Source organism: Amblyraja radiata, chromosome 23 (genome assembly GCF_010909765.2).
Source record: "Amblyraja radiata isolate CabotCenter1 chromosome 23, sAmbRad1.1.pri, whole genome shotgun sequence".
NCBI classification, from domain to species: domain Eukaryota; kingdom Metazoa; phylum Chordata; class Chondrichthyes; order Rajiformes; family Rajidae; genus Amblyraja; species Amblyraja radiata.
This window is the reverse complement of record NC_045978.1, coordinates 18,090,003-18,107,665: the sequence shown is the minus strand read 5'-3', so window position 1 is coordinate 18,107,665 and position 17,663 is coordinate 18,090,003. Positions and strand designations below refer to the sequence as shown.

General features: G+C 41.8%; 1 protein-coding gene across 1 annotated transcript in view; it reads right to left on the bottom strand.

The window, feature by feature from the left end:
• Window positions 1–12,664, bottom strand: part of slc12a5 (solute carrier family 12 member 5) — a 316,555-nt gene extending 303,891 nt beyond the window's left edge. Inside the window, exon 1 of the mRNA XM_033041637.1 lies at window positions 12,416–12,664. Within this exon, the coding sequence (XP_032897528.1) occupies window positions 12,416–12,467 (52 nt within the window). The 5' untranslated portion in view covers window positions 12,468–12,664. The remainder of the gene's footprint in view (window positions 1–12,415) is intronic.
• Window positions 12,665–17,663: the final 4,999 nt, after the last annotated feature.

The window sequence follows — 17,663 nt, the reverse complement described above, 5'->3', positions numbered from 1 at the left end:
GAGATAAGATTCATAAGATTGATTTGTGGGATGAAGAGATTATGAAGAGAGATTACGCAGTTTGAACATATGTTCCTGAGTATTTAGAAGAATGAGGTGACCTTATTTAATCATGTATAATTCTGGGGAAGCTTGGCAGGATAGATTTTGAGAAAATGTTTCCTATAGTGATGGGGCTGAGATTAAAGGGACATTATGACAAGGTTTTAAGAATTTTTTTTCTATCAGTATTAAGAATCTTTGGAATTCTCTGTCTCAGAGAGCTGTGAATGTTGATCCGTTAAGTATGTTCAATGCGAAAGCAAACTTCAGTGAAATTGAGGGCTGAACGGAATGTGAAGTTCAGCCCAAATTTAGATTAAACATGATCATATTGAATGGTTCAAAGGGTCTTATGGTATGGGACTGCTACCATTTTTTAATGTATAATGTTTTTATATCTTCAACGCCCAATTTTCAGGGAGTCCTGCACCTATAAATGTTGCTGTGTCTTTCAGGGCTTAAATACACTAAAGATCAAGATCAATTTCTCTGTAATTCTACCCCAGTTTATTTCAACAGTATTCCCTCCTCATTACTCTCTCTAAGTAACTCATGATCTTTTGATTATTTCAGCCCTTCATTTCCAGATTAGCCATTAGCAAAACAAATTAAATCTCCAAATTTAAAACAAAGCATATGATTAATTCTTTGAAACTTGTCTAGCACTAGCATGACTCAGTGGGATAGTCCATTTTAATCAAAACTTATCATCTGCATTCAGAAAACAAAAGGGTTTTGGAGGGAATATCTAGTATCCACATGAATTTAGAAATGTTACTAATCAATTCATCTGAGAAATGGTATGCTTTGTGGACAATTAAAATTAACTCAATGTGCAGCACCAACTGGATTTCAAATATTCTCACATAAAAATATCATTTAGATTTATTCTTTGAACATTGAGTCTGGTTAACACCTCTCCCTTTGAAATAGTTGTACAAAGGCAAAACCAACCAGGACATTTCAATTTACACACTACAACCCTGTAATGATTATTTTACCTCAAGTGGTGTTATTTAAAAAAATGTATCTGTGACAGACTTGAGGCTAAACATATTAGGTGAAGACCACAATTTTATCTATCTAACTTAAAGTAGACAATCCCTCCATCAGAAACTGTTGTTATTTATGCAGATAGGAAGGAAAGAAGGAAGGGGCAAACAATAGTGTTTAGCATATTGCCTGTGATTCAATTCCTTGGCATATTGACAAATTTGTACCAAATATGTACAAAATCTCTTTTACATTAAAACTGCATACCAATTTTTCATCTAATGATCCTCACAGATTTCTGATAATCAATGTTTCAGAATAGAAAAGCATACAGACTGAATGACTGAATTCTGTTATAGCACTCTAACCAAATTAAAGCATTGGAATTTTGATAGTCCTTCTTTTGAAGTATTTGTCAGAGGAGATGTTGCTTAAAACAACCAAGGGATCATACTGTATAATAATTTACAATGTATTACAATGTATTCATCAAATAATGCATGGCAGCCCATATACCTACTGTGAAGGCATTTTATTTAGGCCACCTTGAATGCTAAGATGTTGGCACAGTTTGTGCGTCTAGAATTGGATGAGTTGAGTCACTCTAAAGCCAGAAATCTTGTTTAGAAGTGGTTGGTGGGATTGAACTGGAGGGCTTGCTTGTGAGCGTTGTCAAGGAGAAGAGGTGTGACGACTAAGGCTGATGTCTAATAATCTCAGTGAAAATAAAATTCCTGTTTGTATTTACATGATCGGCCAACCGAAAATGCTACCTGATTAGAGGTACAAGACTAGGAGAGATAAACAACGACAGTAACTCAGCAGCAGATTGTAACATTATTACTGCTGCATCATAAAGAGAGAAACAAAGCGGCAGAAACAGGAGAAACAGCTTGCAATAGAGCAGGTGTCCCCATGTCACAGAGTGCTGCTGCCAACTTCTTAAATTTTGTTTTACATAATTCTTTTGCAAACTGCTTTACCAAATATGAAGAAGTCGTGCAGAAGCACGGGCAGCGGGTTCATTTGGTTGTCTGCATTAATATTTGATTATGGTGATGATAATGAAGGAACAAGAAAAGGTATATGAACTTGAAAGAGAAAAATGACAACTAACAAATAACTGATAAAGGAGCAAGAATGAGTAGGTGTAAGGAACCTTACACTTTAACACTTACACCCTCCTGGACTATTAAAAGTTTGGATTGCACTTGTGCAGCTGGTAAGGCTGGTGTCTCACAGCACCAGAGAACCGGGTTCAATCCTAACATCGGGTGCTGTCTGTGTGGAGTTTGCACGTTCTGACCGCACGGGTTTCCTCCGGGTGTTCCGGCTTCCTTCCTCATCCCAAAGATATGTGGGATTGTAGTTTAATCGGCCTTTGTAAATTTTCCCCATTATGTAGGGAGTGGGCATGAAAGTGGGATGGAAGAGTGTGAACAGATTGGCGTGGACTTGATGGGCTGTTTCCGTGCTGTAAATTTGAATCGGTCAATCTTACATTCAATCAATATTTTAATAAAATGGCAGATAAATTCAATCTCATTTTTAATACCGTCAGATTTTAGTGTAACAGGAATTTGTGAAAATATTCTGTGCTGCATAAATGCTAGAAGACTTCAACTTGTTTGTGTGGTCTGCTGTTATTTCCCTTATTTATCCTGGCACCTGAAGGAGAGGATGTTGTGTGTATTTTCAGAGCTTTCCGTATGAATTATTTAATAATTATGTGTGTATCATCGGTAAACTATTGCCCTGTCAGGTCTCCTGAGGTCAGGAGCATATCCCTTTAAGTAGCAACTAATTGTCATGATGTTTTACATCATGTTAATAACGTTATATCCATTAGTTTTGCAGAGACTGTTCTGGAATGGTGCTAGCTAGGAGATTTAATCTCTAATTAATGTTTGTGTGGTGAACTTGTGAAAATCATGAATAATGATGTGATAAGATGTGTAATTGATGCAGGGAAATGTCACTACCATGGATCATACATGGCTGGGCCTCGACCAATTTGGCATTGGCATGATTTCACCCAAAAGGACTATTTGTGCCATTTGCTCTGGGTGAAAATGAACTTTGTATGACAAACATCTGATCGATGGGTGCAACTTGATTGAATCCGAAGGCTTATAAATGTGCCCAGATGAATACAAAATAGTCTCTCGCCCCACCTTGGCACAAAAACTGGAACTTGAAGTTAGGTTTTATTTACAGCATCCAAACTGGTTGTTTTCCTTTGCAAGACGTTCTCAGTCTTGACCAACTAGGAAGATAACGTTCCTCCCTTGAAGCAATCAGAAGAGTATTACTCACGTTCTTGCTCTGCAACACTGCTTGCCATGGTTATAGAGTGCTGTTCTCATACTTGAGGTTGAAGGCCTGTGGATCTAGCTTCTAAATTAAAAATCTGAACAAAGAATTTGGACTAACACCTCAATGGAGTGTTCAGACTATGTTGCAAAGTTTCAAGGCCTAAATTTTGGATAAGTTAAACAGGCCTCATCTGTTCACATTGGTAAATCCAGCAGGAAAGAACAGTGTCCTGACCAACATTTATCCATTATTCCCTACGTCTCCAATAAAATTGAGTATTTGGTAATTTATCATCACTTTTTGTGCATATCATATTTTATATTTTTATATTCTCATAATTTCTTGTGATGTAGAAGGAGGCCATTTGGCCATCACTGGTTCTCAGAGTAAGCTATCTCAGTACCTTTCCCCACTCATTTCCCTGCAACTATTTGCTTTTATATGGCCATTAGCACCAGTCTGATCACCTACTTTCCAGCCAGACCAGTGAGAATTTACAGTACCTAATTGTGTGCTAAAGTGTGCTCTTGTGATGTGGGAATCAGAGCACCCAGGAAAGCCAACACTGCTATAGAAACCCTTCTTCAGTCTGAAGAAGGGTTTCGGCCCGAAACGTTGCCTATTTCCTTCGCTCCATAGATGCTGCTGCACCCGCTGAGTTTCTCCAGCACTTTTGTCTACCTTTGTCTACCTTCAATTTTCCAGCGACTGCAGTTCCTTCTTAAACACTGGTATAGGAAGAATGTGTCAATTCCACAGAGACACAGCCGAGATCATCATTAAACCCGGGTCATTGGGGCTGCGAGAAAGCTGAACTACTTGTGCTACGGTTTGGAATCATTGGTTGTGAACACTTTGTGATTTTCTGAGATCATAACGAGTTCAATGCAAGGGCTGGACAAGCTAGATGTAGGAATCATTTTCCCAATGTTGGGCGAGTCCAGAACCAGGGGCCACAGTCTTAGAATAAAGGGGAGGTCATTTAAGACTGAGGTGAGAAAAAACTTTTTCACCCAGAGAGTTGTGAATTTATGGAATTCCCTGCCACAGAGGGCAGTGGAGGCCAAGTCATTGGATGGATTTAAGAGAGAGTTAGATAGAGCTCTAGAGGCTAGTGGAGTCAAGGGATATAGGGAGAAGGCAGGCACGGGTTATTGATAGGGGACGATCAGCCATGATCACAATGAATGGCGGTGCTGGCTCGAAGGGCCGAATAGCCTCCTCCTGCATCTATTTTCTATGTTTCTATGTTAAATAAATAGATAGGAAAGGTTTAGAGGGATATGGGCAAAATGTGGGAATGTGGGACTAGTGCAGATGGGACATCTCGGTTTGCATGGGCAAGTTGGGTTGAAGGGCATATTTCCATGCTCTATGACATGACTCTCCATATAATATTTATATAAAATCATTTAATTTGTTTATTCACTCAGAACAAATATATAGCTTGGGTCTAAAATTAAGCAGCCGCCATATAATTCTACCAAACAGCAGAAAAATGTAAGATGTGGATGAACAGTATAACATCCAGGATGAGAGCTGAGGAAAGAACTGGGACCTGGATGCCCTATGGAGAGAGGAGTCATCTGTTTTTCAATTTAGGCACAGAATGAGTGAGTTTATTAGTAAGCTCCTTTGAATGCAAGGGGACATACATGTAGGTTAAGGTGGGCAAGGAGCCTGTGGTTGTGGAAATATTAATTCTCCATCATCTTTATGGGTTCTTTTTACTGAAGAGATAATATCACCATTATTGAATCACCATGCTGTGCCTTGCTTCAAAAATACAACCACCACAAACATTTGCTTATATGAATAGGTGGGCGTAAAAAAACAGGAGGGGATAACAGTCAACTGCAGCACAATTATTACAACTATGCTGCAGTAACAAGTACATTGTTGAGCCAAATATTACACCTGATAATGGCTTTTCACTCTGCTAATTATGTCTTTCTGATCCCATTGGTAAAATTCCAATATCACAGTTCTGTAAACATAAGGAGTGATGTAACCAGCACACTGCAGATGCTGGAAATCTGAAACAAAACTGAAAATAACCTTTTGTCAACCTGAAACGTTAACTGTTTTCTCTCTACACAGATACCACCTGACTTGCTGAGTATTTCTGACATTTTCAGTGTTATATTTTGAACTATATTTAACTGAGCAAAACAAAGGGTAAAATCATATGGAATATTAACCATTGGGACAAAAATAAACACTATTACCAATTGTCACACCTTAATGGGATAGGCCTTTAATTACATGTTGTATATCTAAGCATATGATAACAAAATCGCACATGAGGAATGGTTTAGTTAATTATCATGACGATTCAACAAAAAGACAATCATTGTCAAATTAATTTTGCTGTGTACAATAATCACTTTATTTCTTCCCAAGATGGTGGAATAACTTGCATATTCACCCAAATCTTTGGAATATATAACTCTATTAAGCATACACCCAAGTACAATTATAAGTGAAACAATGCCTACAGTTTTGCTATCCTTTTTTAGATAGCCCAAGAGAGAATTTTAATCTTATGTTTACTTCACTTGTCAATAGCCCAGATTTGTTTTCAGTTCATTTGATAAGGTGGAACTTCCCACATTTTGTATCATGGGATCCAAGAATAAAATGGCCACTCAATGTACAATTTTCAATCCAAACTTGAATGCAATCTCTATTGTAGATATTAGCTGGATGGACAGGTTTGGAGGGATATGGGCCAAACACGGGCAGGTGGGACCAGTGTAGCTGGGAGATGTTGGCCGAGCTGGGCAACTTGGACCGAAGGGCCTGCTTCTATGCTGTATCTCTCTATGACTCTAGCTCTCATCTTAAAATCTGTTGCTCTAGATGTCAGCTGATCTACATCGGTGAGACCAAGCGTAGGCTTGGCGATCGTTTCGCTGAACACCTCCGCTCGGTCCGCATTAACCAACCTGATCTCCCTGTGGCTCAGCATTTCAACTCCCCCTCCCAATCCGAATCTGACCTTTCTGGCCTGGGCCTCCTCCATGGCCAGAGTGAACACCACCAGAAATTGGAGGTGCAGCACCTCATATTCCGCTTGGGCAATTTGCACCCTAGCGACATGAAGATTGACTTCTCCAATTTCTGGTAGCCCTTGCTGTCTCTGCCCCTTGTCAGTGTTCCCTCAGCCCTCTGGCTCCTCCTCTTCCTTTCTCCTTTCTTCTCACCATCCCCCCCACCCTATATCAGTCTGAAGAAGGGTTTCGCCTGAAACGTTGCCTATATCCTTCGCTCCATAGATGCTGCCTCACCCGCTGAGTTTCTTCAGCACTTTTGTCTATCTTAAAATCTGTTACCAGTTATATATTTATAGCCCATCTCAACTTGCCATTGAGTGTCCATGTTGAACCATTGCAGTCCAGTTGGAGAAAGTACAAACAAGTTAGTTGGATTAGTTTCCAGGATCTAGAACTAGCATTAATAATTGATGTTCTGTGACCAAGTATATACTCTCAGAGATAGTGGTTGGGGATTTGAGAGATTTGAAAAAATATTCTAAAGGAGGAGCTGCAGTACATTTATTGATAGTATGCACTATGACAGTGGTGGAAAGACGAGTTATGGTGAGAGTACTAGTCAAGTGGGCAGCTTTCAAAATTCAGTTGGCATGCATTCAAACAAACATAAAGACTCCATCACATCTCTGACATGCACATAGACAGTGGAAAGGAGCTGAGCCCCTCACTGCAGGATACCAAGACTCTTATCTGCTCTTGTAACTATATTTAACTAGCTAGTCCAGATAAGTTTCTGGTCAATGTTAACCCTGGAGATTGATGTGGAGGGATTCAATGATGGTCATGCCAATTAAAATCAAGGGTATGTGGTACATTTCACACAGTAGTTTTTTGGTATGTATATTACTGGTTGTCTACCAGTTGATTATTGTCTCAGTCTTGATGAAGGCAGCCTTAGATGGCTTCATTTGTTGAGGAGTTGTGAATGTAACTGAACATTGTGTATCATTAGCAAACATCCTCACTTCTGATCTCATGACGGATAGATGGACATTAATGAAGCAGCTGAAGGTGGGGCCTAGGGAATCTCTATAGCAAATCCCCATCATCAAATAGCTTCAGCTATCTTCCTTAGTGCATTGGAATGTTTTGGGTGCTGGTGAATAAATGGTGTGTGACACCATTTAAATCTTCTATCACTTTGCTGATGATTGAGTGTAGACTGACTGGGCAGTAATTAGTTGCCTAGGATTTTTCTTATTTTCTGTGGATAAGAAATACCCGGACAAATTTCCAACTTATCAACTTGCTGCCAGTGCTGTAACTGTGCTGGAACAGAGATACAGGCGGTTCTGGAGTGTGGGTCTTCAGTTAGATAGCTGACGATTGCCTGTTCCAAAGACCTTCCTGTATCCTGTAATTTTACAGAGAGGCCAGATTCTGATGATCACAGGAGGAATACAAGATGGATCATCCATTAGATACTTCTGATGAATGTGGTTGCTGGCACTATGGCCATTCACATACATCCTTTCCTGATCACTGTTTAACTGCCCATTATCATTCATAACGAGATATGATTAAACTTCAGAGCATCAATCTGATCCATTGGTTGTGACATTGTTTAGTTTTGCAAACTACACTTTCTGGTTAGCACACCTGTTTGTACATCTGTGTTGCAACTTTACAGCTTCTGATCTGATTGTCTTAGTGGAATGGCGGAATATTACGAGGCATTAGGTTAAAGATAATTAAAGATAAAGATAATATGGTGGAATACATTTCTACTGCTGCTGATGTCACTTCATGGCTATCCAGTTTTTAGCTGCCAGATCTGTTATGAGTCCATTTAGCATTGTGGTACTGTAACATATTATGATGGAGAGTTTTCTCGGTGTAAAGATAGGACCATATGGTTGTCATTCCAGCAAGGCTGTCATGGATTGATGCATTAACAACAGTTAAATTGAAAGAGATGAAAGTCCATGATTGGGAAAACAAATCAGGATAGGTAATGGCCAAGATTGTATAATGGGAATTCCAGAGTGCTAAGAAAGACTGCATGCAATTTGTGAAGCACTGAAGCTCCTCATGAGGAAGAATGGGCAGTGGAGAAAAGTCGTAAGGGTGTGGGAGGAGAAAATGGGAAGCATTGCCAATCAACCAGTACAAAGGCGAACATAAACAGGTGCAGATATACCAATCTAATTTCAGTCCTAGATAGTGCAGTGGAATCAATGCTCAGTAATAAATCTTATGATTATCAGAATGAATAAATTTGGCCGCATTAATATTCATGAGGAATGGCATCCATTATAGAAATGTTTAATATATGGTAAAAGTCTAATTTCAAAGTAAAATTGACAATGTTTAAAATAGGCTAATAATTAAAGTCAAAGTAGTTGTGTTTAATAGAATTCTTGGGAATGTTCTGGCACCTAATAAAAGGTAGAGAGTCTCAAGTAATAGTTACAATGACAATAAACTTGAAGCAAACAATGAAACAATTAGGGAATTATGCCATAACAGGGAGAGCAAGTAGAATACCAGAGGGACGCTCCTTAGCTTAGTAATTCGACTGTGACAATTTCTTGGTAACATTCTCTGGCCTATACTGGAAATTGGCCAGAAATACAGTTAAAGATAAAGGTGGATGAATGGTTGCCACAAGGCAAACAGTAGAATGAATTAGACAAATTATATGTCGATGAAACAATGACAAGTCAAATTTTGATAAATGACAACACATTTACACTGTGAATAACAGACTAGGGGAAGGAAACAGAGATCTTTCGATTTCCACAAAGTACACTGAACAAAATGTCCACTCACCATTGTCAACAATATGTTGGATTAGCCAATGCAATTGACAATATTTCATAGGAGGTCACACTCAAGTGGTAGAACACTCTGATCACTGTGTCCAATCCGACCATTCAGATACCAGGGATCAGAGTCATAATGGTGTTAGAGCTTTCAAATTGAGGTAAGATCAGAGAAGTGTACAATTCAGGAGCCAAACAGACATTCAGTACATGTGATTCTTGCAAGGCCTCCCACATCACCAATTGTATCCCTCTAAAATATTTCACGCAACGATTAGACTATGCAACCTATCTCTTCATGTAAATAACCTGCATAAATTGGAGTTATCAGATCTAATTCTTATGGTATTGTCGAATTGCTGTAATGGTCCAGATTGCTTCTCGGTCTGGATCCCACCAGTGATGTCCATTTCACCTGTCTAGATGCCTCTATATTGATGTCCATTCAACATATCTGCTTCTTTGTTCTGGTTCTCATGGCATGACGAATGGGAAATGTTACAAAAACAAGAACCAATTGCTTGTACAAGACATTTGTGAAATGACTGACTGCAAAAGCCTGATTAAAGACTTTCATTCTTGGAAAGCCTGTTGGGATTTCTAAGACTATTAAAGACCACGCAGATCTGGGTCTTCAGCCTTATCCAAGCTATCACTCCTGACTGCAGTGGAGTGACAGTAATAGTCAGAATGAATTCAAAGGAATTTGACCTTGATGCCTCTTTGAAATGCAAAATGGCTACTCTGAGCTGATGCACTTCTGAAGGTTGATAGAAACAGGATTTGTTTTTAAAATTGCAGATGGCTAAAATAAAAGATAATATGAGTTTGAGATATTAATTCCATTTTGGGACCAAACCCATTTGCACTCCCTTTAGACGAAGTTCCTGATCTTTGCTGTGGTTGTGCAGAGAGATTGTGCATTGGTGGTAATAAAAATGTATTTCTTTATTTCTGAAACGTTAACGTTCCAAAAGCAAAATAACTACTTTACATCTCAGGAAAATGGCTGGATGCTTCTTCAGATTTAGTTTGTTCTTTGTGCCAAGACTCTGCAACCTTGCACCTGATTATCTTGCTGTAATGTGCTGTGATAGTTTGTAATTTAATCAGCATTGACGGGGAACATTGCATGCAGCCTGTGGATGGTGAAAGATGGACATCTTTGCAGCAAGTGGGACAGGACACCTTTCGAGAAATCAAAAATTGATTCGTTTTCTGCAATTCAACAGAACTCTTCAGCATCGAACACCCCCCTCCCCACCCCCTGACCAATATTATAAATGGCATTGTGACTTCCTCTATGTTTGCTCTTTATGTGTCTTCTGCCGCAGTCCATGCCATGAGCCAACCTGTTTCCACACCTCTTGATTTCAGCTGGGAGGAAGCTCATTACCCAAAGTGATCAGGCATGGTGACCACGAGCCTGCCACCACTGTGTCTGTAGCATCTGCATTTGTGGTGACATTCGGGTGCGTGCACAATTACATGCCCAGCAATGTGGATGCAGTCACAGGTGTGTAACCACTGCCAAGCTGCCTTACAGGAGGCTGCGTCTGCCTGTGCTAGCAAAACGATCCGACATTGTCTACGCGTCTTAATCCTCATCCATCGAGCATACCCTTCTAATCAGACATTCTCCTATTTGTTATTCTAACATAGGAAGGCAAAAGACAGAATGTTGAATCCAACTTTAACTGAATATCCACATCTAGTTAAATTTGAAATTCTGATGAATGACCTAGTTTCATGGAAATATTACACAACTTGCTGTTATGCAGTTTCCAAATAAAGATTTGAATGCCAAATTGTTGTTACACAAACAAATTAAAACAGACCAGAATGTAAATGCCGAGGTAGCTCATATCATTCCGCATCAGACTGAATGCCAGAAAATATACACATTGACACTATGATCTAGCATCAAGTATCACACATGTCACAAATCTATATCACTTCATCCCAGAGTCTTGTTACATAAAGGTAGTCACCTTGTTATATGATGCAGTAATAGGGGATTTCCTAAGGCAGGTAACCAAAGGACTCCTGATGATATCCTCCAGGGGAGCCCATTCAAAACCTACTGAATCCTTATCAAGGTCTTTAGTATCTAACATAGAATTCCATAATCGGGACCTCATTTTGTAAGATTTTACATGTGACTACATTGTAGCAGAAATGTTTAAACGCTGCAGGATTATTACTACATCTGATAACTGCTAACGGAACACCCTTGAAGAAATAGCTTGCAAGAGGTACGTGGTTTTCTTTTGGTGGAGGGAGAATATCAAAAACTATTTCGGTGTTCAGTCGCAACACCTCTTGCTATCAAACAGACCAACACAACGATTTAGCATTGGGTTTTATTGTTTGTCATTTAAGTATGTTTCGACATTTTTGCTATTACCAATCACACGCTGCAGAGGCGGCATTTAAAAACACTGCAGCACTTCCACACTATGGCCAGCTTAAATAAGAAACACATTTTGCAGACCCACATCCAGTCATTTTATTTTAAGCACTTAACAGCTTAAAACAAAGCAGATTTCTGTACCGATTCTCCTCTTAGAAAGTAAATGGCAGATTTATCATTAAGCCTCTGAAATCCGCAACACACTCTTAAGCTTTACGTAGTTATCCTCAACAGCCCCCTCCCCTCACCCCCTATTCCTGTCTATGATTTAGTGTTAAGGGGCAACTTGAAGATTCTGATTCAAGGAATCTGTCGCTTCAGCCTTGGAGGGCACTTTTACAGTCCCTAAAGTGACCCCCAATTATAAACCTCGAGAGGCAGACAGAGAGAAAGGCAAAGGTTGCAAACGATCAGCAGGAGTCGTGTAGTCAGCCCCACTGAATCCTTCACATCAAAGAATCACAGCTGTCACCCTGCCTTCGCTGTGGTGTATCTGCACCATACAACAATCTGCTTAATCCGAAACAGTGACAGCATGTCAAAAGGACATTTGGTTGCACCCTCAGTCACTGCTACACATTCCAGCACTGCAGACGGACCTTAACATTGTAACCATGAATACTGTAATACAGTAGGGAAGCACATCACAAGCTTGCTGTCTCTGTCGATCCCGCACTCACTCACTCACTCTCTCTCTCTCTCTCACACACACATACACACTCTCTCTATCTCTCTCTCTCTCTCTCTCTCTCTGTAATTCTATCTTCTGACACATGCACGCACAGAGCAATATTTAACATGAAGCAACAAGACAGAATGCCAGTACTTACCCTGGTTTGGACCACCATCACCATCATCACATTCGTTCAAATTATTGATCATTGTTTTCCCAGCTGGTTGTGGTTCAAGATAAGGGGGGGTAGGTGGGAGGGGGAGGGTGGAGGGGTTGCTGTTGACTGGGGAAAAGGACCAGAGCCTTCAGCTTGCAGTCAGGTCCCTCTCTCTATCCACCAAACAGAAGAGGAGGCTGCACTGCAGAGCGTCTCAGCACACACGACAGCAGCAAGCTCAAGCTGACTGAAGTCATCATGTATGCACAAGGCATTATCTGTGTGTGTATGTGCTGGGGGGGGGGCAGCGAGAGGTGGTGAGGGGGAGGAGGACGGAGAGGCAGGGCTTTCCACAGAAGCCCTAGGGCACCTTTTTTTTCACATTCTGAACCAACGGTGTTACACACTACAGCATAATGAAATACAAATGATAAATAGGGAAGAAAAAATCATGTCCTGGTAAAATAGCAGGATTAATATTTATGTGAAATGGAGTGGGTCTAACAAAAGGCAGCCTGATTTGTATTTCAGAAAATTGGTTTATGATTAACAGCATCCTTTCGAACAGTAGCAATGTGTACAAATGGGGCTGCACGCAGCATGCTGTAGAATTGAAAAATAGATATTAACCCTCCCTAGACTACTGCTGCCGAAGATTCTCCAGCACCAACATTTACCTAAATCTTACAGTTAGGATATTTTCCTGTGTTTATTGTTGAAAAGGCACCTTGAAAGCAAGCTAAAAGTGTGAACACATCTAGGGCAGCGCTGGTAATTGTGAGGAAGAAATCCGACAGGGGAGAGGGGAAAATATTTCTCAACTTCACTATTCTACCTGACAACCTTGAGCTACCCTGCAATATTTTGCAATTATTCAGATTATTAATGATAATTGTAATATTAAATGTATTTCAGCGTATCTTGCAATGAATGAAAAATGAATCTTATTAATCACAGAACTCTCTGTTTCCAAAGGCGGTACAAACGGTAGGTAGGTGTTTGTCCCACAGGGCTGTGTTTTAGAGACGCTTCTAGTTTATGGCTTCAATTAGTTTGAAAGTTACGATTAGATTTATTGCAGTCTTGCGACTGAGCTAAAGATTTTTGGTTCGTCCCAATCCAGAGATTAGAACACAAAAATCGCTAGTTGAGGATGCTTCAAACTCTAACCATGACTGCACTAACAATAAGACTCATTAATATCCCAGCAAGTGAAACTCAAATGGCAGGCTCTTCAGCATAGTAGCAAGGTGGAGATTGCATTATCAGTGGTGTAATGTTTTAGATGAAATGTTTATCTCACTTCACATGGCTCCATATTGGAGAAGAGGAGGGGAGAAACCCCGCCCAACATTTATTTATCAACTATTATTACTAAATGTATTATCTGTTCAGTACACATTGGTTTTTGTTTGAGCTTGCTGTGTAAATGTGGCCACAATATTTTCCATCTATACAATGGTGGCCATATTCTGTAATCATTGTACTGGCTGTAAAGGGACATGAAAGCCCCCATATAAAATAAGCCTTCCTATGCTTTGCTTGAGAATACTCCAAACTTCAGCAATTGGTGTGCCAAAGAACAAGACTTGTCAGTACCTGTACTATAAGAAGTGAACTATTCACCATTGTCAAATTCATGTCTTTGAGAAATGCAACTGAAATTTCTGGGATACTGAACACAACAAAAAAAATGAGGAGCAGGAGAGGCTACTCTGCCCCTCAAACCAGCTCCATCATTTAACAAGAACATGGCTGATCTGATTGTAATCTCACTTCTGCATTCTATATATCCCCAGTAACCCTTCATAGAGTCATAGAGATAAACGGCGCAGACACAGACCGTTTGGCTCATCAAATTCACAATGACAACCAGCATTTACCTTAATTTATGCATGAATCCCAATTTATTCTCCCTATATTCATGTCAACTCCCCCAGTTTCCACCACTCATCCCAGGCAGAGTTTACAAACCATTAGATCTCATAGATGTGGGAGGAAACCAGAAGATCCAGGGGAAGTCAATGTAGTTACAGGGAGAGCATGCAAACTCCACTCAGACAACACCCAAGATTAGGATAGAACCTGCGCCTCTTGAGTTGTGATGCTGTGGTTCCACTAGTTGTGCCACTGTGCCTCCCAATGTTCGGTTGGCATGCAGGGATGGAAAAGAGCAGGAAGAGGTTAGAGGCGTGCTTCCCTGTGGCGATTCCAGGCAATTGCAATCTAATCCACTCCCTTGCTAATCACTCATCATTCCACTTCTAACTTAAAAATATTCAAACACTCTGCTTTCTCCGTTTTTTGAGGCAAAGACTTCCAAAGACTCATGATGCACAGAGCAAAGGAATTTTACCTCAGCTGGTTTAAGTTGGCAATCCTTATTTTTAAACAGTTCTAGATTATCCCACAAGTTGAAACAGGCAAAAACATCCACTGCATATCCAGCTTGTCATTACCCATCAGGATCACTTCAATTAGGATCCTTCACACTCTTCAAAACCTCCACAGTGAAGGAAAATATTGAAGAGTATTTTGTCTATTAATCAGCAATGTGGAGAAAGAAGTAAACTAACAGTGTTGATGTTCATAGGTATAGAGGAAACAACCAGTTCAGGGGTGCAGAGGTCTGGACATATTCAATAACAGGATCTTGATCCATTTTTTTCCTCTTGGTTCCTGTCCAACAGCATTAGGCAGGTAAGGAAGGATGGAAGAGCAGTGGGGATGGGCTCTCATGTGAAGGTTTCAGACAATTGCAAACTTGGAGCTCAGGAGCTGAGATAATGCTTACCGTCCAATTGTCAACTCTCTGCCCTGCGATTCATCTTTTACTATCACAGGGCAACTCAATGTCTCAGTTCCCTCCATCTTCCTCCTCTTGCCAACACCCATCTCTAAGCTCCCCATTTGCTTGAACCTACAAATGACAGGGTTATTCTTACAGAGACACCAGGAACTGCAGATGTTGAAATATTGCATGAAACACAAAGTGCTGGAATAATGAATGGGTTAGGCAGCATCTCTGGAGGACATGGATCAGTGACACATGGGATTGAATTGAATCCTTGATTGGGACCCTTCTTCAAATTCTTCACTTCAATCCTACTCCCAGCTTTGTCTGTTATCTAATTTTTAATATCCTCAAGATCACGAGCTCTAATTTTATTTGCTAAGCTCCTTGGCACCTTGTCATAGACGAATGAAAGTTCAAATACACCACCTTAGCGGGACTGTCATTGCCTTCTCTGCTGGTTATAACCCCAAAAGGTTCCAACAATCTCCATTTCAAAACCCATGGTCTCTGTTACTCCCTTCTGTTTTCCACAATTTAAAAAATATATATCCCTTAGAGCCAATAATCAAATTAATTTTTAGCAGCTCGTAGCGGCTCGTAATGCTAACGGCAGGTGCTCGGGAAACGCGGTAACTCGTGAAGATTTTTCAACAGGGTGAAAAATTTCCAAGAGTAAAAAAATACTTGTGATGAAGTACCACGAGTTTGATTTTTTATGTTAACTCGGGAGAGCTCTTGGGTAAACTCGCATCGTGGGACAGGGGCTTTAAGGGACTGTTCCACTGTACGAGGTAATTAAAGAGATCTCCCGAGTTTTCCCCTGATTTGAACTTGGAGAATGTCCGTAGCGGGTCTGTAGGAGTTCGTGGATGTCTCGTAGTGGCTCGTACGAGTAAAAAGTAACAATTTTTTTTCATCACGAGTATTTTTTTACTCGTGGGCATTTTTCAGTGTTGAAGAAAACGTCACGAGTTTACTGGATTTCACGAGTACCTATTGTTACTCGTACGAGCCGCTACGAGACATCCACGAACTCCTACCGAGCCGCTACGAGACATTCTCCGAGTTTGAATCAGGGGAAAACTGGGGAGAACCCTTGAATTACCTCGTACAGTGGGACAGGCCCTTAAGGGTTTTATCCAGAAGGTGAACATGTCATTTATGCTTGAAAACAGCTCGGGTTTGGTTCATGGTTAGTAACAGATGTGACTGTGAGTCAGAAATATTTGAGACACAGGATGCAGTGATTTATCCAAGAAGCAAGAACCAATCACCCCATTTATTGTTTGATAACAGCTTAGGGTTTCCTTTATGGTTAGCAACAGGTGTGAGTGTGAGTCACGACCTGAGACATCTCGCCACTAATGCAAGGATCTTGCTGGCTGTATGTTTGAGACCAATTGGGCTTTAAGGGCCTGTCCCAGTAACGAGACTTTTCAGCAACTGTTTTCGACCTTCTAGCTCGAGGGCACTCGCCTGAAAAACCTCGAGCTGGATCGACCGTCAGCACACACACACACACGCACGCACGCACGCACGCAGGCAGGCAGGCAGGCAGGTACGCACACGCACACACACACACACACACACACACACACACACACACACACACACACACACACACACACACACACACACACACACACACACACACACACACACACACACACACACACACACATCGCAAAGGCGGGGTCCAGGGAAAGCGGGGAAGCGCTGTCTGAAATTCACACCCACGATGAACAGGAAGGTAAAAGACGGCTGGCACAGTTACGATAAGTCCTTTAGGGGGGGGGGAGGGAGAGAAGGGGAGAGAGGGGGGGGAGAAGGGGGGAGAAGGGGAGCGAGGCGGGGGGAGAAGGGGGGGGAGAGAAGGGGGGAGAGAAGGGGGGGGGAGAGAAGGGGGGGGAGAGAAGGCGGGGGGTGAGAGAAGAGGGGGGAGAGCGAGAGGGGGGGGGGGGAGAAGGGGGGGGAGAGAAGGGGGGGGGGAGAGAAGGGGGGGGGGAGAAAGGGAGGGGGGGGAGAAGGGAGGGGGGGAGGAAGAGGGGGGGAGAAGGGGGGGGAGAGAAGGGGGGGGAGCAGAAGCGAGAAGGGGGGAGAGAAGGGGGGGAGAAGGGAGGAGGAGAAGGGGGGGGAAGGAGAAGGGGGGGGGGGAGAAGGGGGGAGGAGGGGGGGGAGAGAAGGGGGGAGGGGGGGGAACGGAGAGAAGGGGGGGGGGAGAGAGGGGGGGGGGGGGAGAAGGGGGGGGGGAGAGAGGGGGGGGAGAGAGAAGGGGGGTGGAGAGAAGGGGGGGGGAGAGAAGGGGGGGGGGAGGAGAAGGGGGGGAGGAGAAGAGAGAAGGGGGGGGAGAGGCGAGGAGGGGGGGAGAGGAGAAGGGGGGGGGAGAGAAGGGGGGGGAGAGAAGGGGGGGGGAGAGAAGGGGGGGAGAGAGAAGGGGGGGAGAGAGAAGGG